The sequence below is a fragment of the Bombus huntii genome, unplaced genomic scaffold (assembly GCF_024542735.1).
Source record: "Bombus huntii isolate Logan2020A unplaced genomic scaffold, iyBomHunt1.1 ctg00000062.1, whole genome shotgun sequence".
Classification (NCBI taxonomy): domain Eukaryota; kingdom Metazoa; phylum Arthropoda; class Insecta; order Hymenoptera; family Apidae; genus Bombus; species Bombus huntii.
This window is the reverse complement of record NW_026099323.1, coordinates 960,519-986,594: the sequence shown is the minus strand read 5'-3', so window position 1 is coordinate 986,594 and position 26,076 is coordinate 960,519. Positions and strand designations below refer to the sequence as shown.

The following is a 26,076-nucleotide window of genomic DNA, read 5'->3' as shown; positions in this document are numbered from 1 at the left end:
AATAATTATTTAAAGATATTAAGATACTAATTAAACGTTTCACTGTATTTCAAAATCTGGAACAACAAATTTTTATTTATAAAAAATGAAACTGTCTTTATATATTCTTTGTCACGATGCTATTTCTTATTACCGTGTCGACATTTTTTAAAATTCATTTTGTTATCTCTACGCAATATGAAAATTCATATACTGCTTAATATTTTTTACATATTATCCATCCACCGCATGATATCTCCTGAAAAATCAAAATATTAATGTTATATTATTACAATGCTTCTTAAATTTCAATTTTTGACAAATTTGAAATCCAATATATTTTGCACAATTATTATTTATCAAAAAATTCCAAGTTAGTAACTTTCTTTTCAAATGGCAAATAACATATACTTTGACTTACCTGTAAGTTTTTGTTCCTAATCATCATTTCCTCTTATAGAACACATCATTATTGTTCTCATAATTACTACCAGTGTCATAGATATTGTAGTGGCTACAACTGAATTAATAGAAAATGATAAATAACTGTGTATAACACTAACACATAATTGTGTATAACAATGACAGATAACTTTTACTTACATATCAGTCGATAAGGGATTACTGTGATATCCTGTTGATGTTTCTTAAGGCACTTGATTAGGTGCGATACGGTATCATTCCTTATGGTATACTGTAGATAAGTATTTTAGAAAATAACAAGAATAAATCTAAATTATTCAGAGGTTCCAGTTTCGGCTTAGACATAAATACAGGACCATTTGCAAAGAAGAAAGGGTGCGTTTCTACAGCCTCGTTATAGTAACCATGAATACCAATCTCTGAATTACTGGTTACTAAACATAAATATCCTATAAAATTTAATATATTTCTTTAATTTTTAATACATACATGAGTTAGTAGTTCTAAATTATGAATCATCCTACCTGTGATATTACACTTTTCCTTATAATATCATCACTCGAGTGAACAACATTAAGATCATGTAAACCATGTCATCCTATCTTACTGTGAAGATACTTAGTTATGTTATCTAACATTATAAAAATATCATCAAATTCAAGTCCTTTTATTCACATCACATGGCCACGACGATCTGGTTCTTCGTTATATAAGGTTCTAAAATTTGTCGTATATATAGGATGTACAAACCGTGATATCAAGGTATCAGTTCTTCCTTCCCAAGGGACAGTTTCATTAAAATTCTGATAGAATTAAAAATTAATTATTAATATTCTAACAATCATATATGTTAAATACATTATAGTCAACGATATATACCTGAGCGAATGTAGGGGTGATTCCTTGATAATTATAAATGTCATCAGCCCACATCATTGTGCCACTTCTTTGTACTCCAGCCTCTAGATTAACAGCCTAAACAAACATACGAAATTTTATAGAAGCTGTACAAAATATAGTATATATGCGCAATATTGAAGCGTTCAAGGGGATATAAAGGTAATGTACATCACATACACGTGTACTCTCATGCAACAAAATACAATTAGATTTAATAGTATAAGCTCTTTTATTCATCATAAGAGATTGGAAATTTAAGTGTCTTACGAGGGTGAGTAAAAAGTTACCCGCTCTGTCGGTGTAGAATTTATTTTAAGCAATTGTCAAAAAAGACATACATCATTTTTTGACATAATCACTCGATTTCTGTATACACTTTGTCCATTTGCCGAAGGACCTTTATATTTTCTCATTAAAAAATGTTTTGGGCTGAGCTGCGAACCACGAATGCATCGTCGTCTTCACCTTTTCATCAGCTTTTCCGGCATCCATCTCGCACAAACTTTTTAAAATCCAAATCTGTCGTGCACTATTGCATAAGCAGAGCCGTGGCTGATTTGCAAATGATTTGCCACATTATCCAGTGTCACTCGTCTATTCCATAGAGCATAAGTTCATGAGCACGTTCAATGTTGTCATCGTGGATGTGGACGGGCGTCCAGCTGTTTTTTCATAACACTTGTGCGATCTTCTTTGAACTTTTGTGCCCATTCAAACACACTTCGTGACAAAACACTTTCTCCATAATGTGCATTAAATCTTTGATAAATATAGGCATCAAACATAACCTCCGACCACAAGAAACGAATCACAGCATCCTGCACTGTTTTCCTGCAAATCACCATTGCAAAGCGCCATTACTCGCGCAACGGTCACAAACGAATTGACGTAACACAAAGAAACCTGCGCAGCAGCACTGAACAGATATTGACGTCATACGAAGAGTGCAGATGGATCAATACGGTCGACAGAAGTTTTAACTATCTGGAGTGCGGATAAATTTTTACTGAGAGTCGTATAGGAATCTATAATCTGTAAGTACACCTTTGGCTGAATGGAAATTTCTCTTACATATAGTCAAAAATGCTGAAACTGTGTATTGAATTGGAAAGTGATAAAAAATAAGTGAAGTTTCGAGGTTGCATGTGATTGCATGAGTACACAGGACGTTTTTAGCGAATAAAAAATAATTTTGAAAGACACGAGACTTATCTTGTATTTTATGCACTCTCTGTGTCCGAATTTCCAGAAGCTCTCTATCTTATGAAGTGTTTTAGATTAGCCGGAAAATTTTGTACGTACGTACAAGAAGTATACGATCTAAGTGGAATATTCCATTATTCTCTTGATACAACAGAAACGAAATTTACAGAACTTCTCAGAAAGTTGGTTTATTATTACCAAATTTATAGAATTAATATACGTTTATCATCTTTACATACCTAAGTCGTGGAGGTTTATCGTGCGTAAAAAATTAGTGTCGTTTCAAAGTTACATTTCGTACATTTTAAGCCTATAATTTGTAACGTACAAAACAATGTAAATTTGAGCTGTTTCTTATCTCCACAATAAGAAAATCCAACTTTACGTTTTTTACACAATGATATTTATGGAACAGTAATATCATATTATTGCATCGCTTGGAGAATGAAGTCAAGGTACGATGTGACCCTAGTGTAAACGCTGGGATACCCAGCTGTGCCACACTTATAAGCATAAGACACAATACCTATTAAATACGAGGTTAATTCATGTTGTATCAGCAGTGGTCCGCCACGGTCAGCCTGAAAGGATCGTTAAATTTTTAATCAAAGATACTGAAATATATCGATCGAATTGCATTGAAATTATACTTATATACAGTAATAATCTTCTATTGATTTGTGTATTGAAATACTCCAATTTATAACGTACATGTTATATGTATTTTGAGCAAAACTAAGATTAGAAGGAAATTAGATTAAATACCATAACGAGGTGTGAGAAGTGGGCAAAACTATTAAATTGTGTTTATCTATTATTTTTAATGTTTAAGACGTCGATTTGATGTTAATTCGAATTGACGTGTCTTCAGATACCGTATAGTTTGTAGTAACTCTGTAACTTAATTACCGTACAAGAATCCTCTCCACCCTGAGCATGTTCGGCGCATATTATACCATCAGTGATATCAGGTGCATTAGGAAATTTGGAATAAGCTATTTTGCATTCGGCGTTCTTAATCACTGGCATTTGTACTTCCATTAATGCATTAGGTCGTGGTCGTCCTACGAAGAAAATGAGAAAGATATTTAAGACTGGAACTGTTTAATTTTATTATAAAATTGATATCACTTGCTATATCTTAACGCTCCCCATCCAGCAACAAGGGGGTTATAGCCGACGAAGTTGCTCTTTCGTACAAATGGGATATACGTACCCTGAAAAATAAAAAAATAAATGAAAATGCAGGAAACGAATGACCAAAAGTATGAGAAAGAATTGTACACGCTTTATGACACAATATATGTGTACAGTAAGAAATTTCAGGATATGATACTTCAGCAATACTCAATAGCATATATATATATATATATTTGAGGACTTACTCGAAAATGGCACCTCCTCCACCAATCTAAGAATGGCAATATTATGTTTGTGTATGTTTTCTATTCCATCCATATGTGCACAATGTGCTGCGGTCAAAACATGCCTAGCCGATATCAGGGAACCTCCGCACTTCCATAGTGGTTTGTCTGGGTTTCGGGGATTACGAAAACCTAATGCAGCATTCCATGGCCAAGCGCCTAAAATGCAATAGTCATAGTTGTGAATATACATAATTTTTTCTCACATAACGAGTAACAACGATTATTACCTATTCGATATTCGATCATACAGCAGACGATAAGTACATACGTACAAATACTCTGAAATAGAGATTTGATAAAGACAGAAATTAAATTTTTATTCCAGTGGAATACAAATTATTAAATAATTCTATATAATTTCTATTTGAACTATACTGAACTATAAAGTTCAAACGTGTAATTTCTGCCCTAACAGTTTTTGATCTCTATCCATATTATTACTCCTATATCAATTTTTTATTTCAAGCAAAAAGATACTCTTCCTAACATGAAGTAAAAGAAAGAAATAATTCAAGTTAATAAGTAAAGTTACTACCGATAAAATCATAGCATTATTATTTAGTCTAATTGAAATGTACATTGATGTGCTGTTTAATGCCTTTAAAGTTCATGCTTTGCAGTAAATGGCTTATTATTAATCGGAAAGAAAGACATAAAACGTACCAAGTTCAGCTGGTTTACCATCGACCACCCTGTTATGAGAGACGTTGCTAAAACCACAGTATGGTGGTCGCAAAGCCTTATACTTATACACAGTTTTTATTAAAATTTCTCTCTTCTCTTTGTTTGGATCGTTCGGACAGCAAACGATCGTAACATTGACCTGGTATCTGCACACTGATCGTCTATAAAAATCGGTGGCTGTACGGTACTGTATCTGCCATATTTCTTGCAGAGGTTTACATTTTCTGTAGTCAAGGCACCTGCCTTCTTGATTGTCCGGTGTGGTACATTCTGGATCAAACAATTTTAAAACATTTATACAGTTCAAAGATGCGTAAGAAAGCGACACCGATTACTCAACTTTCGAAGTAAAAAGCCGATCAAGTCCACCGGATTGCCCTACAGACACGTATTAATCCGTAAGAGTTAGTCATCATGTTGATAATAATTATCTAAAGAAACTTTTCACGTGAAAATATAAAATTTTAATTGATTAGATATTGTGTTAGCCATACTTAAGAAAGAAAATGAAAATGAATGAAATGAAAGAAAAGGACTACCTTCAACCTCATGTTTTAAATAAACACTTTGTCAGTTTTGCGGTAAATAAATTCTTAGGAATTCAGGACAGTTTTTAGTGAATCATTTTGTTTCGACCGTTCGCGGAGAGACGCGATCGCGAGATAGCACGTCAACGAGAGTTGTAAGTTCCCGTTACGATTAAATAATCGACGCCACGAACTGATCGATCCCCTTATTTCGATTATGATAATAAGGGTAGTTCAATGAAATTCCACAGAATTAACACAAATAAATTAATGTTTATTTCAACAACTTATTAACTAGAAAGATATAAATGGAACAAAAAAAATGTAACTGCGTTTTGGTTGATAAGTAATGCGCGACATACCACATGTGTTGACGGTTCGACTTCTCGAAAAGTTCTGAACGCCTTTCGATTTTTTTCGTTTTTTCTGGAAGGCGACCCCCACTACGTTCGGATCACGCCACATTCTTTTACTGCGAGGTAAAATACGGGCCACGAGTCGACGTTTCTGGAAGTCGCCCTGCTTAATGAACCATGCGCTTGCCACTACAATGTTTGTTTGCCGGGCAGACGCGACGATCCGTCTGCGACATTATAGTGCCGCGATCGATAGTTAAGAATATGACCTATGGTAAGCCGCATGGCGTAACATTCTCCCCCCGTTGAGAGGGTACCGATCAAACTAGCGAGGTGTGGTTGAAGTTCCCATCTTATTTCGGCTCGGTGGCTAGTTGTTCGGGTTTCTCGAGATCGGGTTGAATTGGCAGTGGGACAAGCCTTTTGACGCCCCGATCCAAAATGCTCTTTGCCGTCTGAACTGTAGCTGTCCGGATGACACCATCGGTGCCTGAATGAACCTTGATAACTCGGCCCAGAGGCCAATGCATGGAGGGAACGTTGTCCTCTCTGAGGATGACGATTGTGCCCTTTTGGATGCTGTGTCCACCCTTGCTCCATTTATTGCGGTTGGTTAGCTCGTTCAAATACTCCTTATGCCAGCGGTTCCAAAAATGTTGTTTAAGCTGTTGGATATGCTGCCATTTGGAGAGTCGGTTCGATGGAATGTCTCTGAAATCTCGATCACGTAAGCACATTAATGAATCGCCAATGAGGAAATGTCCGGGAGTGAGGGCTAGGAGATCATTTGGATCGGTGGAGATAGGAGTTAGCGGGCGGGAATTGAGGACTGCTTCTATTTCTATGATAAGAGTATTACAGTGTTAAGCTCATATGTTTCTGTTTCTCCACTCGCGCTGCGCCATAATATCCTTTGATATTTCCGATCCTCTGGTCGTACGAGGAATTGCCGATACATTTTCTCGATCTCGCCAGTGAGTACGTACTGATGAGCGCGGAATCTAATTAATATACAAAATAAATTGTGAATTGATTCGAGAATATAGGATTTCTCCATTTTCATGATTATCGTGATTTTTGTATAAATATATTTTTTAAGATACTAATAATTAGGTACTTATAAATTAGTATTATCAATTATTTTGCATTTATAATTCCGCCTCTAGTATAAGTGTTAATTGAAAACTAACTTTATGTTTCAAAAAGTACTAGCAAAGTCGTTGAGTAACAAGCCACTGATGCTAACACAAATAGCATTGTCGTAATTAAATATTTCTAAATATTCATTTTTCATTTTGAACCCGTAGAAACAATTTATTATATATACTATTAGCTAAGTAATTGCATATTTAATTAAGTCGAAATATAAAACTTAGTTATTTTAATAATTTAAAAAATAAAAAACTGACAAACATTTCAATTTAATTTATGGTTGGAACAAAAGACAGTTATTTTTCATTAATTGAAATATTGCAATGCAGAGTACTTTCGAAAATACGCCGAGAGTATTCCTGATGGTGAAACGAGCGTTGCTTCATCGAACGCAGCTAAAGAAAACAACATCTATGTAGTTGGTGGTACGATGCCTGAAATAGAGGGCGATAAATTGTACAATACCTGTACTATTTGGGGTCCCGATGGAACTTTGATAGCAAAACACCGAAAGGTAAGTAATATATTCCTTTATGGCTTTGAATTTGAAAATATTGGGGCGAAGAAAGTGACTCTATCTAGGAATAATTTAGGAATATACATATGTACATACGTATACTATAACCAATTCTATAATTTACGGTTTATAGATAACGTTATGATACGGGAAACGCCCATTTTTGTTGTAATGTGTAATATAAATTTTTCACATACTTAAAATATTATTATACTTATTTTTTCTCCTTTTTAAACATTATTAAATGATAAGATTTTTTAATAAAAGAAAGTGATAAAAACGCTGTCAGTTATTAAATAAAAAATAATTAAAGTTTAGGAGTTGGTAACTTTGATATTAAATTACAAAAGTTGCAGCAATAGAATTAGCGACCACATTTTTATGTTATTAGGTACATCTATTCGACATCGACATTCCTAATAAGATTACTTTTCGAGAGAGTGATTCACTCAGTCCTGGTAACTCCCTAACGACGTTCGATGTGAAGGGCTGCAAAATAGGTATTGGCATTTGCTGTGATATTAGATTCGAGGAAATGGCACGCATTTATCGGAACAAAGGTACGGTAACTTAATCGATCAATACTTAACTAGCAAAAAATTAAATATCTTTCTTAAATATATTCTATATAAAATTAATATAATCTGTAACTCTGTATAAAAAGAAGCTTAATTTAAAAAACCAGTATATTTGCTGAAAATGAAACAAATAAAAGAATTAAAAGCACAATAAGAGGACTGTCCTCGCATATTCAGAAATGATGGAATGTGAACCGCGCAACTACGAAGTTAATTGGTATTCGGTGGCTTCATATTTCCTGCTTCTCTGGGTTAGGTTGCCAAATGCTGATATATCCAGCGGCATTCAATATGACCACTGGACCACTGCACTGGTCATTACTTCAGCGTTTCAGAGCGAATGATAATCAATTATACGTTGCCTGCATATCACCGGCTCGTGTTCCTTAAGCAAGTTACGTCGCATGGGGACATACACAGTTGATCAATCCCTGGGGAAAGATTCTTTACGATTTGGAAACTCAAGAGAATATGGCAGTCACCGATATCAAAAAAAAAAAAAAAAAAAAAAAACTGGCGAACCGTGTGTTACCACAACGAGACCCGCGATGCTATTTGTCGCTTTAAATTGTGCCGCAACTCGTTTTTGAGATCTTTGCCAGGGGCGCGTTAAAACATGCTGAAAATATATTTCTGGCTTTTCTGGGGTTTAACTGAAATATGACAAATAACGTTGTAAAACATATGTACTTATGACTTACAGAGTAATTGAGTGTACAAAATATATAGTATACAAAATAGCCAGCGATTTAGGGCTTTAAAAGATCAAAAGGAAAGAAAAGAAAAGAAAAGAAGAAAGATAATATGTTGTGGCAGTCTAAGTCGATCTAAGAAAATAGATAAAGGGAGGGGGGGGGGCAAAGCTAGTTAATCTGGAAAGAATCCAAGCGTCAATTTCAAGCATTTACAGAGAATCAAGCGGGCTGGTTAAAGTCGTGAGTTGAGCAATTATCCCGCGTTAGGTTCAATCAGGTTAGTCCCACGCGAAATTGATCCAACCATGCGAAAACGAGTGTATTCTGATTTCTGTCGCAGATACTTCTGGCTAGTGCAGTACCTACACGGTGGTTGTTGAAATAGCCGCTTCTCATCTATTTTCCGCAGCGCGGACATCATCCTTTGATCCCTTACGACTAACGAAGTTTTCGAAGATGTACGGCAGTTTGAGATTCTACTTGAAAATGATCATGATTGCGGTCTGTGTGCCGTCTGCTCTTCTTTTTGTCCTTCCGTTAAAGACTGGTAAGTTGATACTGATTAATTATGCGATCGAAACCATATATAATGGCTACAAAAATGCCGCCAATATAATATTCCTTCTTTCTTTTATCTGTCTGCCTCTCAGGTCGTTTTACTAATTACAATAAGTAATTTCGTCTTCTTTGCGCTCTCTTTTAACGCAAAAAAATATGAAATTAACATGATATATACATTACTACATAAGTTATATATAAAATATGTATATTATACCCTTGCCTACTGACTGATATGAATTTCTTTCGGTCTCGAATGCGTTAAAAGAGAGCGCAAAGAAGTCGAAATTACTTATTGTAATTAGTAAAACGACCTGAGAGGCAGACAGATAAAAGAAAGAAGGAATATTATATTGGCGGCATTTTTGTAGCCATTATATATGGTTTCGATCGCATAATTAATCAGTATCAACTTACCAGTCTTTAACGGAAGGACAAAAAGAAGAGCAGACGGCACACAGACCGCAATCATGATCATTTTCAAGTAGAATCTCAAACTGCCGTACATCTTCGAAAACTTCGTTAGTCGTAAGGGATCAAAGGATGATGTCCGCGCTGCGGAAAATAGATGAGAAGCGGCTATTTCAACAACCACCGTGTAGGTACTGCACTAGCCAGAAGTATCTGCGACAGAAATCAGAATACACTCGTTTTCGCATGGTTGGATCAATTTCGCGTGGGACTAACCTGATTGAACCTAACGCGGGATAATTGCTCAACTCACGACTTTAACCAGCCCGCTTGATTCTCTGTAAATGCTTGAAATTGACGCTTGGATTCTTTCCAGATTAACTAGCTTTGCCCCTCCCTCCCTTTATCTATTTTCTTAGATCGACTTAGACTGCCACAACATATTATCTTTCTTCTTTTCTTTCCTTTTCTTTCCTTTTGATCTTTTAAAGCCCTAAATCGCTGGCTATTTTGTATACTATATATTTTGTACACTCAATTACTCTGTAAGTCATAAGTACATATGTTTTACAACGTTATTTGTCATATTTCAGTTAAACCCCAGAAAAGCCAGAAATATATTTTCAGCATGTTTTAACGCGCCCCTGGCAAAGATCTCAAAAACGAGTTGCGGCACAATTTAAAGCGACAAATAGCATCGCGTGTCTCGTTGTGGTGACACACGGTTCGCCAGCTTTTTAAAAGCGCTCTCCGTCTGCTTTTTCCTCTCTTCCCTGTCTCTTCGTTTTTCCTTAACAAGCAAAACCATTTTCGCGAGGACGAGAGTACGGAAATGACGTACTGGCAATTTTGTTTTGTGATAATACAAGCAGCTCGGTTTCAGTGAATTAAACTTGGCCCCAAGCTTCTACTTATCCCTACCTTCCTTTCCTTTATTTTCCCTTCTATATCTGTTTTGCGGTTTTCCACATTTCCATCACAATAAACCATGTTTTTTCTCGATTTTACATGTTAGCCAATGATTCACGGCAAAAGCGTCGACTGTAAAAATATTTGTAGTTGCAATAGCAACAAGTATGTTTTCTCAAATAGAAAATATTGGGAGCGTACACGCTGGCAAAACAATTCATGAATAGCTCGTCCTCTGCTTGTTATTTGTTTCGATACTGTTAGCAAACAAATTCATGAAACATACTGGTATAGCGTAAAATGAACATAAAAGTTTTGCGTACACTTGAGAGCTGAACTTTGGTTGTTATACGTATATTATACATATACGCACACAGTTATGTATATGTATATATATATAGAAAATTCCTTAGAACCTTGAGCTTAATAACATATTAAAATCATTAACATTAAGGAGGTGAACTTTACTTACCAATTACCAAAGTTTCTTCCGCCAAATAATACATAAAAATTGAAAAAGATAATGTAACTAGTTTTAACTTTTTTTTGTGTTATAATTTGAATCACTCGATTTATCCGACTGAGGATGGTCGATCGCAATCTCAATTTATACGTATTCTCATCGCATGAAATAGATCACATGAGGGATTTTCAAAAGTCGATGGAATATTAATCGCGATTAATTATTTGTAGGTGTATTCTGTGCGGCTAAAGCAGTCACCTAATGAATTATTGAGTACCAGGAATGTTAGCGGTAAACAGGATTGCGGCTATGAATGATTCTCTAATGTCTATATTAGAGATGAATTTGATAATTTATCCTCATAATATGCAATCCGCTTTTAAGTGGAAATCATAATTAACAATTTCTGTTTGATTAAATATGAAGAGCAGATAAATCTATACGCTTAAATCAATATTAGAATTTCTTAACATTTTTATCAAATATTTTAGCACTGTAAAAGCGTCGTAGTAGAGAAATATTAGGTTGTTCCAAAAGTTTCTTTCGTTTTATAAGAAAGTAATAGATGTACAACATTTTTCGTTTTATATTATTTTATTGAATTACGTGTGATCCACCTTTTTCCAATTTAATGTAAAATAATATAGAATAACATAAAACAAAATATGTTATGCATCTGTCATTTCTTTATAAAACGAAAGAAACTTGGGACAACCTAATAGGAATTTACTTTTATTATCCATTATAAAAATGGATTGTTAATCCTCTAGGAGATACGAACAATATAATTGCAATTAATAAGGAATAAGCTAGCATAACTTAAACCAGCTTTTGCAGAAAGCTATTAGCTAAAGATGTTTATTAAACAATGACAACACGAATTTTCTTAAGTACCCCATTTGGTACTTAATCTACTTCGTAAGTACTGTGTGTCCTAGCCTTCAAAGGATGCAATTTTAACCAGAATGTTTCACATTACTTACCCGTATTATTTCCTTGTAATATAATTTATATTTACATTATCTACGTTACGTTACATTCTACGCGTTAATGTAATGTGATTTTTATTTCTAATCGAAGTTATTCAAACTTTGTAGTATCTCAATAAAAAATTAACAGCCTGCAAAAACTTCACAGAAGCATTAGTTTCTTCGAAACTATTGAATTCAAATGGCTAATATTCCTTAACAATATGCACTCGACGACGTTTATCGAGAGAAGTATGTGGCGTAATAGTTAAACTTTCAATTCATATACATATATCGTTTATGAAAAAGTAGTCATTCTGCTTTTGTGATCTGTGACACACTATAAATTCTCATAAGCTAACCAACGCGTAATCTTCTGTAACGTATTAATATAATATAAGTATGTATATCTCGACTTTGAGCAACCAATTGGTGCTAAATAAGCTTTAGTACATACTTCTTACACGTAACAAAAGACCAGTTAACATCTCTGCTCTTAAAAGAAAAACGAAAGAAGCTCTGAAAAGCTGCAGAGTTCAGGTCGAATAACACCAGCTCAGATAAATGACCCTCTAACTTACCTTTGTCCTCATCGACGTCAGTGATTTTAAAGCTACTTATAAAGTGCACTCCTCAGCCAGCGTCCACGGCAGTCAATATTATTTAACGGGTCTTAACGCGATGTAAAAAGGGAAAAAGGAGGAAAGAAGGAACAGGGAAGCAAAGAGAAGAGACAAATTTTTCATTTTCTCGAAACTGGATCAAGTTTCAGGCTGCTCGCCAAAGAGTCTGTAGCTAACGAGACAAGATTAGACAAACCACGCTTTAAAATTGCCACAGAACTATAATAATCCTCGAAATCAATACGATTCGTCGATCCATCGCCTGATTAAAAAATGAGATAGGATGAAGCTCACTAGTCGGCCTTTGAACTTTCAATAGCGCTTACGGCTCGTATACTCTAGTTTGAATGCTACAATGTAAGCCAAGTCAGCTGTAACTAGCGTTCGCGTGATTGTCGCTATCTATTATTCACGCGTTACACGTTCACCAGACAAACGCGTCTACCGGTTGACATTGTTTTCTGTCCTGAGTTTCAAAGCAATTATGTTGCTTCGTGTAATCAAATCTCGCCAAACTAACGATAAGTTCTTGTTTGACCTTACACAGTTATTAAAACTATACAAGTTAAACCAATCTAGCCTAAACAAGTAATGTCGTTATATATTCTTTTTTAAATCTATATATTGTTTAATAAATCGTGGTTAGGATATAGTAGCTGACAAAAATATTCGGATAAATATATTGTAGAAACATTTTAGGAGTGTATTATGCATAGTGGCACTATTTAATACTGTACTGTGACTATCATGGTCGTGTTGGTATTATTCGAAACTAATCTGAAAATCTGTATGGAATTTGTAAGATATTTAGTACGAGTACTGTGCATTACTGATATGTACACAACCGAGACGAGATAACGAAGGTACTGCTCTCCATCGTTCATCGCTACGCGTTGCTAATAGCAACGTATAATGCATATATATCTCGCAAAGACCATAAAAGTACCCAATGGAACCACGTTTAATATTTGATAATAATGTCCCATTACAGTTTCGTCATTTTCAATTAATTAAACACGACCCTCTCTTTAAAAATTAGAAGATAAAATACGTAATACAAATCTACTCGAAATCTTTTAAACCTTACGGACGACCTTACGGACCTTACTTATGGTCTTTAAAAGCAGCAGGGATTAGCAGAATATTAACTGCGGATTTTTCTTGGACCGCAGCATGCAATATGAAATATGGTTATTAAAATGTACACTGAAAATTTCATATCCATAAGATACTCGTGCTTGTAGAACCTTGAAAATGAATTCTTAACCCAAATAGTCGACCGCGATACTCGAGAAATTTTGTGAAGCTGACGTCAATACCAATATGTACCGTCGTTGTGCTATTATTTCGTGATAAACCGTATTGATTGCACTTCCATTTCACGGAATTAATTTTTCCACACAAAAAGTGATAACGATAATCGAAAAAAGAAAAATATACTACCACATTTCGTATCAGCATACACAAGCGCACTCGATTTTACACGAGTATACAATTTGCAAATTCGACGGAACGATCGGATTTAATTATTTTTTCGATATTTCAGGCATCAAGTTCTATTTACACATCGAACGTTGAAATACGGCGAAATACAAAATGTATAAACCACTCTGGACATTAATTAACTTTAAACGTTATTGATTAATTAAAGAAACCAACCATTGTGTTGATTTTTACATTTTGAAAAATTGTTATCCACTTTTGCTTTGTTTAAAAATTGAAAAAAAATACTTTTATTGTAAGTCACGAGTATCTCTTTTATTTATTTAAACTTTAGATCAAATATTACAATTTATAAATATATCATTTATTTAGATATACTTGTAATATCTGTTTTATAAGTTTGTACAACCATTTATCTATTTATCTATTTTATTTGCACATAATCTTTATAGACTGATTTTGTAAGGAATAAAAAATTGTGATTCTATTTAAAAACGATCGTGTCAGACTCAAGTGATAAGCGATATATATTTCAGCGATATATATATTCAGATTTCACCATCACATAAACGGTGCTATTGGAAACGTTTCACAATGGACGTCTTACAAGCGCCTGCGATGTCCGTCATATGTAAAGCTATACCACTAAATCACGGCCGCCATTTAGTGATTCAGGTCGATCACTTAGAGTTGTTAATCCGACATAATGGCGAGCAATACATCGAAGACATTATTGGAAACACAGTTACAGTTTAATTTCATTGAGCTTATTTGCAAATAAATGTGTACAATATATTTTAGAGGTTTTAAATATTATTGCTGACTAAACTTCGCGTCTGCGCATCATCTTTCTTTAACTTTTTTTGCATTTTCTTATCGACGCATGAAGACGAAATGCGTAAATTTTATTATTTATTTAAACATTACTATATTGTGCTCAAAGTAGCGGAATATCGTTCTATTATCAATATATGAAGAACTAAAAGAATTAAAAAAGAATTAAAAAAATATGTAGTTCAATCAATACTTCGTGTATTTTTCTATCTCCACAAGACAATATCCGGACCAGTTACGCTTACAGTATCAACAAAGATTTGTCCAGCCATACGGAATAAGTCGTACTCAGTAGTTTAAAAGTATTAACCGCACGAACTCCAGAAACACTTTTGAAGTAACTTTCGAACCAATAAATCCCCGAACTAAGAACTGTCATATTTCGTCTCTATTTATCGAATATTGTGAGAAAATGCAAAAAAAAAGAAGTTAAATAGAAAAAGTACTTGGAAACTTAAAAGAAAAAATCTCGAAAAATCTCTTAATACTTTTTACTGTCGTCTTGAGACGCACCATGTGCTAAGCTTCTTCGTAGTTACAACTTTTACCGCAGATGTAACGAACTGACAAATGCTTCGAATGGCGCGCGCGCGTCAACGCCTACACTTAAATTTTAAATAAATGTTTTTAAATAAATGTTTAAAATAATACATTAAATGTATTAACTTTCTTGCGCAATTTCATTTAATTTCTTACGATATGGAGGGTTTAATTACGTTTAAGATATCTATTTGAATCTTTTAAATTCGAAGTTTTTTAAAAAATTACCTTAAACTTTATAAAATTAAATCGTTTTTCCACTTTGTTGTATCATAAAATAGTTATTTAAATTCAAACCTTACCGTCGTCTTGAAATATTCTATATTTTCCTCGTCTTAAAAAATCTCCCTACAGAAAGAATAAAGAAGAATAAAATCCCATACGTTAAATTTCACGTGATTGATGGAATACATAACGATAACGAGAACTAACTAGCGACAACAAGCAACCATTAGCAAGGACAACTGGCGACTATAACTGTCGTCTCTATGATGTATGGCGACTAAGGAGAACAGCCAGCAACTACGGATGACATGTAACAACCAACTGCCCCACTTCTAAAAGGCAACTAACTTGCAAACCCTTTGATGGTTTCTGTAGCGTGATATACCCCTTGAACGTGGTTAAAGAATGTGGTCGCTGCTGGACGGCGGTTTGACAGCAGAGCGATCTCGCCAATTCAAAGCTTGACATTACAAACTACCCAGAATCATTAGGCTCGTTATCGAGCATCTAGCTTTCAGAAGGTGCTTTATCATATGATATGACATCACGATATTTTTATAGCAAGAAGAATGGCCAACCTCTAACAAAACAAATTTTTACTAAGTGCTGCATGTGAGCTGCAGGCCGGCCTACTAGGGAAATTTGACGAATGAATAAACTAAAATATATACGAATATATTCGTTATATCATAAAATGCCCGCATTATGTTCTCTAACACCATAGAGGAAACTAAATTTATATATTAAAAAATTGGAATACCTGTTATAAGAGAGTTAATTAAATTCTAACTTATCGATGACTCCATAAAAACCTTTATTTCCTAAAAATGTATATCTTCCAAATTCTCCTTAGAAAGTATCATAGAGAAAATATGAAACCTGAAAAGTACATCACGCTGATGCCTCGATCAACCCTCGTGCTTCGCAGTCCATGTGTCCGAGCGATGAATTCCCTCCAAACAAGGAAAAACCAAAGGGAGGTTTCCTTCGAAGGACGTGAGAGGGTAAGGGAAGCAACGGGAACGATGATCACGCGATATACTGGCGGCGTACGTATAGAACGGCTGTTGCGAGAGAGTTCGCAAGAAACAAGAAGAAAAAAGGAATCGTAGGCCAACGCGCCTATACGCTGTCGACGGACAAACAGCGACTGAGCCCAACTGAAACGAACTCTGTCGCAGTATGAGCACAGGCTACGTTCGCGGGAAAAAGTGGTGGGGATACATGGGAGGCAGACGTAGAGAGGACGGAGCTGCGAGCGTAATCGAAATCTCCGGAAAACTGGAGAGCCTGGGCAAGGGAGGCAACCAGAGTGGAGGACTAGTGCCTGTGAGCGCAAAACGGGTGTGGATACGGGAAGTCCTGCCTGGACAAGGAGGAGTTAAACCAAACCAACAAGTGTGAGGTTAGGACGGTGGAGCAGCCATATTAGGACGCGTGACAACAGCGCCGCTACACGGGCTACTCGAGGAACTACCCAGACGCAGCCATATTGGCGCGTGCGTCGAAGCGCGTTGCGCGGACCACTTGAAAGTGACAGCGACTGGCAGAGTGGCAAGTGCTGACCGAGCGACATTTCCCGCCCAACGGGGAAACGGACGCATCCATGGCGAAAGAGAAGGAGGTAGAGGAAAACGCCAGGGGACGGAGGGAAACGGAACTGGCTGCGGAGCCGCCGCACGTTAGCACCAGGAGCATGACGAAGGCGATGCCGCCAAAGGAGGGACCCTCCCGCTTCACGCTGGACAAGGAGGGAATATGGACTGAGGAAGCAACAGAGGAGGAGGAAACCCCCGCCAGAGAAGCACCCCGAGCGAAGAGGAGGAAGGCCAACGAATCCCCCGAACTCCCCGCGGACCCGGCTGAAGAAATGAGATCAGCCACAACGGCGGACATAGGAGCCGAACTGATTCGCCGGGCTGCCGAGGTGGCCAGGGCTGCCGAGGCGCCCCGCGGCCACAAGGTCACGCAGGGGAAAACCCTGAAGGAGGCGGCGAGAACCATCACCGCGGGCGTGACAGAGTTAGTGAGGAGAACGGACCCTGTCACCGACGCACTCGCTATAACGCAAGGACGCATAGCAACACTGGAGGCGGAGGTAGAGGCACTCCGAAAAGAGCCGGCCTCGCGCCCCACCGCGGATGAGAACAGCTACAGGGCGCGTCTCGCTGCAGTCGAGCACCAAGTAGAGGAGATGAGATCCTTGCTGCACCGACTGGAGGAACAACTGCAGGGAACAGAAAAAGGAGAAGGAAAGGAGGTCGCCCCTGTCGCGAACACGAGAGGGATGGAGCCTGGAGCCCCAAGCGCCCCAGCGCCCAAGGGAGGCCGATTGGCGGACACCGAATGGCAGACCGTCGGAAGGAAAAGAAGAGGAAAGAAGAAGGAGGCAGGGAGGAAGCAGCCGGCGAAGCTGATCCCCGAGACAGGGGCGGAGAACCAGAGGAAAACTCCGGAGAGTGGATCGGCGAACACACGAAGAGGGGGAGGCAGGGCGCGCACCGCGGACGTCAGCGGTAACAATCACCCTGACGGACAAATCGAGCCAATCCTACGCGGAGGTGCTGGCTGCGGCCAAGGACAGTGTCTCCCTGTCCGAGCTCGGCATCAACACGATGAGGATGCGGAAGACCATCACCGGAGGTGTCATCTTAGAGGTCCCTGAGGACCAGGGAAGGGAGAAGGCCGCAGCGCTCGCAGCACAGCTGACGCGGGCTCTGGACCCGAACGAGGTCCGCGTGGCGACCCCCTTCCGAGCCGCGGAGACAAGGGTGTCCCTGATAGACATAGCGGCCACCAAGGCGGAAATCCAGAACACCCTGGCAAGGGAGAGCGGCTGCAAGCCGGAGGACATCCGGCTGGGAGAAATCCGCCCCGCCCGGAACGGACTTGGCGCCGTATGGATACGAGGCCCTGCCAGTGCAGTGAGGAAACTGGCCCAGGCTGGAAAGGTCGCCATAGGCTGGTTGATGGCGAAGGTCGAAGCCATCGAACGGAGACCGTTACAGTGCTACAGGTGCCTTGGGATAGGACACACGGGGAAGACCTGCACCGCCAAGGAGGACAAGGGGCACCTGTGCTTCAGATGCGGCGAACCAGGGCACCAGGCGAGAGCATGCACTACTGCGAGCCCGAAATGCCTGCTCTGCGAGGCGCTTGGAACACCGTCGGTGCACAGGATGGGGGGACCGGCCTGCGCCCCCTCGAAGAAGGGAACGTGGACATCAACGCCCGGGGCGTTTGCCCACGGAGCCCTGCTGGAACGGGGCAACGGGTACGCCGCGGTCGAGTGGGCAGGGATGATGGTGGTGGGGGTGTACGTGTCACCCAACAGCGGACGGGCAGCGTTCGAAGAATTCCTGGACGGAGTTGGCGACTGCGTCAGGCGACGACTCCCCCGACAAGTGCTCGTCCTGGGAGACTTCAACGCGCACTCCACGGAATGGGGGAACGCCAGGACCAACGCGCGCGGCCGCACGCTATCAAACTGGGCCGCGGGACTTGGTCTTCTGCTAGTGAACAGGGGCTCGATCAGTACCTGCGTGACGTGCAGAGTGAGCTCCATTGTTGACATAACATGGACCTCCCCCGAGGCATTCAGGCGGATCTCAGGCTGGAGAGTGGCCGAAGGGGTCGAGACGCTGTCGGACCACCTCTACATATTCATGGAGGTGGACGCACCTGGACCTGGAATGCCGACGACAAACGACGGGCGCGGCCCGTCGAGGGGGAGGCACGCGCGCCCACCACCCAGATGGAAAATAAAGGAGAGGAACGAAGACCTACTCCGGGCGGCTGCTATAGCAACAGCTTGGAGCTGGGAGGCCTCGACAACGACGACCGAAGCAGACGTGGAAGAGGAGGCCGAGAACCTCCGCCAAGCCATGACAGCAATCTGCGACGCATCCATGCCACGAGCCACACCAGGCACGGTGCGAAGCAGAGAAGTTTACTGGTGGAACCCCGGCATCGCGGAACTGAGGACGAGATGTGGCCGGGCCCGAAGACAGTACCTAAGGGCCCGCCGCTGGCGACGACGCAACGAAGAAGAAGTCTCCTTGCGCTACCGGACGTGCCGCGCGCTACGGCGCTCGCTACAGAGGGAAATTAAAAAAGCGAAGGACCGTGCCTGGTCCGAACTGGTTGAGACAGTCGAGTCGGACCCATGGGGGAGGCCATACAGGACGGTGACACGGAAACTGCGCGCGAAGGGCCCCCTGATAACGGCGGAAATAGAACCTGCACTGCTGACGCGGATCACCGGAACGCTCTTTCCCCCACAAGAAAACAGAGCGGCGGAACGGCCACGGGAAACGACACGACCGCTGGAATGGAGGGACGACTGGGAAGTCACAGAGGAGGAGATATGGGAGGCAACCAGAAGAATGACCGCCCGCAACATGGCACCGGGCCCGGACGGAATCCCTGGCCGGATCTGGGGGGAAGTGATGGGGGTCATGGCCCCCAGACTCCGGCACCTCTTCACAAGATGCCTGAGGGAGGGAGTCTACCCCCGGGCGTGGCGGACAGCGAGGCTGGTCCTGCTCCATAAGGAGGGCCGACCGACGACCTCGCCGTCAGCGTACCGGCCGATATGCCTACTGGACGAGGTCGGCAAACTACTCGAGAGGGTAGTCGCCGCCCGCTTGGAACGACACATAGCGGGCCAAGTGCCAGGTTTGCACGAAAGCCAGTACGGCTTCCGGAAGGGGCGCTCGACGATTGACGCGGTCAGACGCGTACGAGCGATTGCGGAGGACATGGTCTCCCGGAAAGGCGTGGCGCTGGTGATTTCCCTGGACATCGTCAACGCGTTCAACACCATGCCATGGGACAGGATAGTGACGGCCCTGGAGCACTTCGAGGTTCCCAACTACCTCGTCCGATTGATCCGGGCCTACCTCGACGACAGGTGGGTGTGTTACGCCAGTAAGGAAGGAGAGGAAAAGCGATCCGTCGAGCGTGGCGTCCCGCAGGGCTCGGTGCTGGGCCCAATGCTATGGAACGTTGCGTACGACGAGGTACTACGATGCCCACTACCCCCAGGCGCGGCCATAGTATGCTATGCGGACGACACCCTAATCCTGGTCGAGGGTCGTGGCTGGCACGAGACGCTGCGCATTGGCGGAATCGCAACGGCTTGTGCGATCCGTGCCGTGAACGAACTGGGCCTGAGAGTCTCCCCTGCGAAGTCGGAGGCCACCTGGTTCTTTGACAGGAAGAGGCGAGGGACACCACCGCCCGGCCTATGCATAAACATGGCAGGTAAAACCGTCCGGGTGGGGTCACAGATGAAGTATCTGGGACTCACCATCGACAGCCAGTGGACGTTCGAGCCGCACTTCGACTCACTGATCCCGAAGGTGTCAGCGGCTGCCGATGCCCTGTGCGGCCTACTACCGAACATCGGCGGGGCCGGAGACGCGGTGCGTCGACTCTACGAGGGCGTCGTTCGGTCACGAGTGATGTACGGGGCCCCAGTATGGACGGACGACCTGATGGCAAGCCGTCGCAGCATTCTGCTCCTGAGAAGGCTGCACAGAGTGACCGCCATCAGAATCATTAGGGGATACTGGACGGTGTCTCACGCGTCGGCGTCCACCCTAGCCGCGTCCCCCCCCCCCGTGGGAGCTGCGGGCGCTGGCGCTCAAAAAGAGATACACCCGCCGGAGAGAATGGCACCCGGGAGAAGACCCCACCGAGCAGGCGGCTCCAAACGACACAGGAACCGCCGAGGAGGACACATGGAACCTGTGGCGATCCCAACTGATCAACGGGAGAAGCGAACACCGAGGCGCGGATGCGGTCCTACCAAACTGGGAGGCATGGAGGAGCCGCCACGGCCTCCCACTCACATTCAGGATGACACAAGTGCTCCCCGGACACGGCGTGTTCGGCGAGTTCCTGAAGAGAATAAGGCGAGAGACGACAGACATCTGCCACCACTGCGGAGAGGGCAGGGACACAGCGCAGCACACCCTGGAGCTCCGTCCGGCGTGGGAGCTGCCCCGCTACACCCTGCGGCACGCCATAGGAGAAACGTGGACCCCCTCAGCGATTGTGGAAGCGATGTTGAGAGGGTCACAGGAATACGAGGCCGTCCGCCTCTTCTGCGAGCGAGTTATGCTCGCGAAGGAGCGAGCGGAAAGGGAGAGAAAGAAAAACTCTCACCCCTGCAGGATAAGACGATGGAGAAGGATGGCAGTCAGACGACCCAGAGCCGCCCCGCCACCACTCCAACGGACTACGACCAGAAGAAGTGACAGCACTAGGGGCAACGACCTCCCCCTAACGCCCACTCAATAGCCGGCTCGAACAAGAGAACGCGAGAAGGGGATGCAACTGAAGTTAATTCATAAGAGGTTCCTGGAGCACCCCTATCACGCGCATAAGATGGTCATCGTGGAGTTTTAGTCGGTAGGAGTCCGACACTACTCTGCTGTTACGCGATTATTGCAGCAGCGGAGTGTCCATGAGGATTTCTCCACGTACAAAAAAAAAAAAAAAATAGGCTACGTTCGCGGGTCGATCGAACACGTTCTGCGCCTTTCCTCGGCACCAGCGTCAAAACCACCCTCGACGAGCGCAACGCACTGGTGCACCTGCAATATTAACCACTGGTCTTTCCTTTTTCGCGCGATATTATATCAGCACCTATGATACCATTTCAAAGACCGCAATCAAAACATTAAATACCGCATTAAAGCCATACAATAATTCGCAATATTCATTCGTAAACGTTATTGTATATGTGCTTAATTAATCGTTATTATGTTTCGAATGATTTACTACCTCATATTCCATAAGCAGATATATGGTTCATTTTCACCTCAAGTACGATATAATTTGTAACAAATATTTATAATTCACAATGTAAAATATTTATAATTCATTGGAAATATTATTCTATCACGGTATAGTGGTCAAATTTCACATAAATCACAAACATATGGTAGTCAGAAGCTATACTCACGACATGACAAATCATGATGATGTCATGAAAAATAGCGTCCGTCCATATATATTCAAACGCAACGAACAAGTTCGAACTTTTCGAGAATAAACGATTTGTTCGATAACATCTGTCGCGAGCTTCTCTTCCTTTAACGATAGCAATTGACAACTAAAGCTCGAGAGGCTCGTAAGGATGAACAGCGACGAGTATCTAGAAGCTATGTACTCACCTGGGCAAGGAGACTCCAACACCAAGGACGTTGGAAGTTTCGAGAAGCGAAGATGGAAATTGAAGTAGCACGTCAGGTCAACTCTGGCAAAAACTGCTAAAGAAAGAAAAGTCCAACTAATTTGTTTCCAACAATAAAATGAAATTAATTTGTTTCACAAATTATTAACTGGATATTATTCAAAAATTATTCAAAATTCGCTTGATTGATTCACGGCCCGGGACACTTGGGTCATACCATTTTGGTAATGGACGAAAATGGCAGAAGGAAGAACGACCGTTTTTTTCATATTTCTCTTTCCCCGGGAAACGAAAGAATACCCGAGCACCTTGTTTCATTTCTTCTCGACATCAATTTCAATCTTTTTAAACGAAATATAATCTGAACGATGAAAAGTTCATTCAAATAATGCTCCGCGCCAGACACTCACGAAAATTAAGAAGAAACACGGAAAATTCGCGAATAAAACGGATTTCTTTGTCCCAGTGAGATAATAAATCTCGTACACGTATTGGTTTTTAAAATCAATATATCCACCAATGTGCACTCGTTTAACAAGGGTGATGGAACGTGCCAAAAATCTCTCAAGTGGGTCTTGACAACGGAAGAGTCGAAAATGTCACAATTATGAATGAAAAATTCGAATAGTTGCTGATTTTACAGTCGAAACCGATAAAGAACTCCAGATATTCCCCCAATTAATTTACAATAAATTCGCGAAAATGATCGATTGCTGACGTCATTGTATTCTAGAAAGATTGTAAAACGATAAGAATTTATTGAAAAAACTTATATTCGATGATAACACTTCTAATAAGAGTACTAAGAGGAGCGATTCTGTACTCACCTTCCTGCCTCGAAGTACAGAACGCAATTAACCGTCCGCCCAGGATGGAACCGTTCGGAACTTTTGTAAGTCACTGCACGGCCGCTGCTTATGGAGGAAATGTAATAGATATAAGTACAGAGCGCGTGAGCGAACTAAAAGCGCGATAGAGAAGTAGAGAGAGGATGTTCCGTCCTTGTCTAATGACGCGCACTTGTACAGGAAATATGTAACAGCGGTATACGAGCAGCGTCAGTGTCCACTAGTGTGCATGCCTGATTAAACAAGGACAGGAAGTATCTATACATGGTGTTCTCTTTCTATTTCCATGTTGCATCCATCTTACTATACAGTACACACACTCAGCTATTCTATTATTATATTTGTGCGTTGCTTATGTGTGAACCAAACATTTCCATGACAACAAATCGTTTGTCTCTTGTTTGATGCTCGGTTTTCAACAGAGTTGAAAGAATTTTTTAAGAGAAACGCAATGGACGGGTTGTTTTTAAAGTAATAAACGGAAATTCTCGTATCCATTGAGAAACGATAGGCGATTTGAAAGTGTCACTATGAACGGTGATTTATCGATGCAAGGTAGTATGAATAAGATATTTTATAATCTGCGAAAAAAGGTAAGGAATATTCTAGATTTTAGATTTTAGAATTTCCACGTCACAGACGAGTGTGTTTTGTTATTTGATTTGTAATATTGCTGCAGTTCTCTTAATAGCTGTTCGTTTCATGCGATACTCGCACATAGTACCTATGACTTTTGCTTCTACCAATTTTTATAATTAGGCTGTATCAAATATTTTTAACGTTCGTGTTTCATGAAAAATCATGTGTAACTCGTTGAATTCGCAAATGTAACAAAAAATTACATGAAAAAACTTATATTATTGTAATGAAAAAATAATTATATTAGGAGGAGAGTCGTATTTCGGAACGTCATCGGAACATATTATACCTTGTATGTGATTATTTGGAACACAATGGGTGAGTATATTATAATTAAAATATATCCCTAGTTCCAATTCTCTTGAATAGTGTCAGTGACCAATCGAAATAGAAATCAGTGGACATCGTGGAAAGAGAAGGCGAAACCAAATTTGAAAATTCGACATCGGTAATTCAGTAGTTAAGAATAACTCAATCGATAATGTAGATTAACTAGTTATAAACAAATATATGAAATATAAATTCAAATTATTCTTATCCATCTAAAAATTGGAAATTAAAGAGCAGAAGACAAGAAATTATCTTCGAGGATTTATATAGTAAATACATTCTTTTGCCTGTCTTACCTAGAGATAAAACAGTTGTTTGATGGTTATCTTATAGTGTTCAGTCATTGCGAAAAATATTTTTAATCAGTTAAAAACTATAATTAATTAAAAACTACATTTTTTTAGATATATAGACATTAGCGATGTATTATTCCGGGAAGCTCGTCTATCTCCCGAACATCGGGTCTGCGACAACATCGATTTGGAAATTATCGTTGCAGAGTATGAAAATTATTACAAGATGAAATTTCAAAAATATCCCATATTGTGTAAGAAAATAACTGGAAGGGAAATGACGAGGGAAGTGACAAATGCAAGCAAAACGTAAGAATTTAAATTATTTAACGATATTAAACGGTATTCAACGTATTCAACGTATCGTATTCGACATATCAAATTCAACGTATCGTATTACAATATGATCCAGTGTTTGTAGAAGTATTGAGACAAAAGCCAAATCTGTTAGTAAACAAGCGAGAAGTGAGCCTGTGAAAGAGACGAATCTACAGCAGAAGATAACTGATGACAATACGAATGATATTAATCTCGCAATGACAGTGACGTCAATATTCCCCAATGAGAGTGATGGACGTTCATCAGAAGAGCTATTTAACGTCCCAATGGAACAGTCCATGCTATCGAAGATATTGAAATGCATTGAAAAGCTTTATTCAGATAATCCGGAATTACGAAAGATTGCTGAGGACGTCTCATGCGTAAGTTATTTTCGATTAATATACGTATCGTAAAGCTTTTAAACGATAAAATTCCCGTCGATAAACCGTCCAACGTATATCGACGATGACGTGATTTCAGTAACGCTTCAAATATCAAATTACGTAACACTTACTTAATATAGAGAAGACGCCATTTTATCTTTGTATCGTCACAGGAGATCGTAGTAAACAAATTAAATGTACATTGGGATGACGTTATAGGCCTAGAAGAATGTAAAACCGCTGTTAAGGAGGCCGTTGTGTATCCCCTTAAGTATCCTATCTTTTTTGATGGCCCGTTTTCCCCCTGGAAAGGTATTTTGCTGTACGGCCCACCTGGTACATGTAGTCTGGTTCTTGGTGTCGGGTACTTTCCTGAGATTTAGTATCGTATACAGCACCCGGGCAACCCTAGAAGCCATCGGAGTTGGGATACGCCCAACCAGCGCACTCGGTACACAGTACCGGTTACCTCAAATAATCGCCCGCAGGAGGCACTCTCGTCTCAGGTCGAACGGGGCCCTTTCCAAGCCCTTTCGTCTGCCGGGACGGTATCCGGAGCAGGTGGGACGCTGCTCACCCGCCGAAGGCCACTCGGAGAACTTTGTCCCCCTTAAACCAGCCCTCTGGCCAGCACTTGGCCACA

The 26,076-nt window shown here is 40.7% G+C and overlaps 2 protein-coding genes and 1 long non-coding RNA gene across 8 annotated transcripts; 2 read left to right on the top strand and 1 right to left on the bottom strand.

Annotated features, from left to right (window-relative positions):
* Nucleotides 1-47: 47 nt before the first annotated feature.
* On the bottom strand, nucleotides 48-5,989 carry LOC126876049 (uncharacterized). 4 transcript variants are annotated; one of them, XR_007693906.1, is made up of 10 exons: nucleotides 5,506-5,989; nucleotides 4,836-4,994; nucleotides 4,596-4,777; nucleotides 2,745-4,088; nucleotides 1,590-2,334; nucleotides 1,282-1,377; nucleotides 927-1,205; nucleotides 583-851; nucleotides 401-499; nucleotides 48-238 (listed from the first exon to the last, which is right to left on the bottom strand). It is a non-coding gene; the product is annotated as an uncharacterized LOC126876049 (long non-coding RNA). The 4 variants fall into 4 exon arrangements; XR_007693905.1 differs by having other exon boundaries at nucleotides 4,596-4,994; XR_007693908.1 differs by lacking the exons at nucleotides 4,596-4,777; nucleotides 4,836-4,994 and having other exon boundaries at nucleotides 5,506-5,986.
* On the top strand, nucleotides 2,293-9,410 carry LOC126876042 (omega-amidase NIT2-A-like). Of its 3 annotated transcripts, none has more exons than XM_050638968.1 (4): nucleotides 2,293-2,336; nucleotides 6,981-7,165; nucleotides 7,560-7,728; nucleotides 8,782-9,410. In XM_050638968.1, exons 2-4 carry the CDS (start codon nucleotides 7,082-7,084, stop codon nucleotides 8,793-8,795), a joined length of 267 nt encoding a protein of 88 aa, XP_050494925.1. In that variant the 5' UTR covers nucleotides 2,293-2,336; nucleotides 6,981-7,081; the 3' UTR covers nucleotides 8,796-9,410. The 3 variants fall into 3 exon arrangements, 2 of the variants coding, with proteins under 2 accessions (XP_050494925.1, XP_050494924.1); XM_050638967.1 differs by lacking the exon at nucleotides 8,782-9,410 and adding an exon at nucleotides 8,003-8,363; XR_007693897.1 differs by lacking the exons at nucleotides 2,293-2,336; nucleotides 6,981-7,165; nucleotides 7,560-7,728 and adding an exon at nucleotides 8,601-8,718.
* A 2,236-nt stretch (nucleotides 9,411-11,646) lies between these two features.
* LOC126876044 (katanin p60 ATPase-containing subunit A-like 2) lies at nucleotides 11,647-25,831 on the top strand. The gene is made up of 5 exons (XM_050638971.1): nucleotides 11,647-11,700; nucleotides 24,354-24,424; nucleotides 24,841-25,038; nucleotides 25,142-25,430; nucleotides 25,607-25,831. Exons 3-5 carry the CDS (start codon nucleotides 24,956-24,958, stop codon nucleotides 25,814-25,816), a joined length of 582 nt encoding a protein of 193 aa, XP_050494928.1. The 5' UTR covers nucleotides 11,647-11,700; nucleotides 24,354-24,424; nucleotides 24,841-24,955; the 3' UTR covers nucleotides 25,817-25,831.
* Nucleotides 25,832-26,076: the final 245 nt, after the last annotated feature.

Bases quoted from the DNA above. Each gene is read 5' to 3' on its own strand.
- LOC126876042 (XM_050638967.1), top strand. From the start codon at position 7,082: ATGCCTGAAATAGAGGGCGATAAATTGTACAATACCTGTACTATTTGG. The intron at 7,166-7,559 runs GTAAGTAATATA...TTATGTTATTAG, and splicing joins TGATAGCAAAACACCGAAAG to GTACATCTATTCGACATCGA. The intron at 7,729-8,002 runs GTACGGTAACTT...TCTCTGGGTTAG, and splicing joins ACGCATTTATCGGAACAAAG to GTTGCCAAATGCTGATATAT.
- LOC126876044 (XM_050638971.1), top strand. From the start codon at position 24,956: ATGAAATTTCAAAAATATCCCATATTGTGTAAGAAAATAACTGGAAGG. The intron at 25,039-25,141 runs GTAAGAATTTAA...AATATGATCCAG, and splicing joins GTGACAAATGCAAGCAAAAC to TGTTTGTAGAAGTATTGAGA. The intron at 25,431-25,606 runs GTAAGTTATTTT...GTATCGTCACAG, and splicing joins TTGCTGAGGACGTCTCATGC to GAGATCGTAGTAAACAAATT.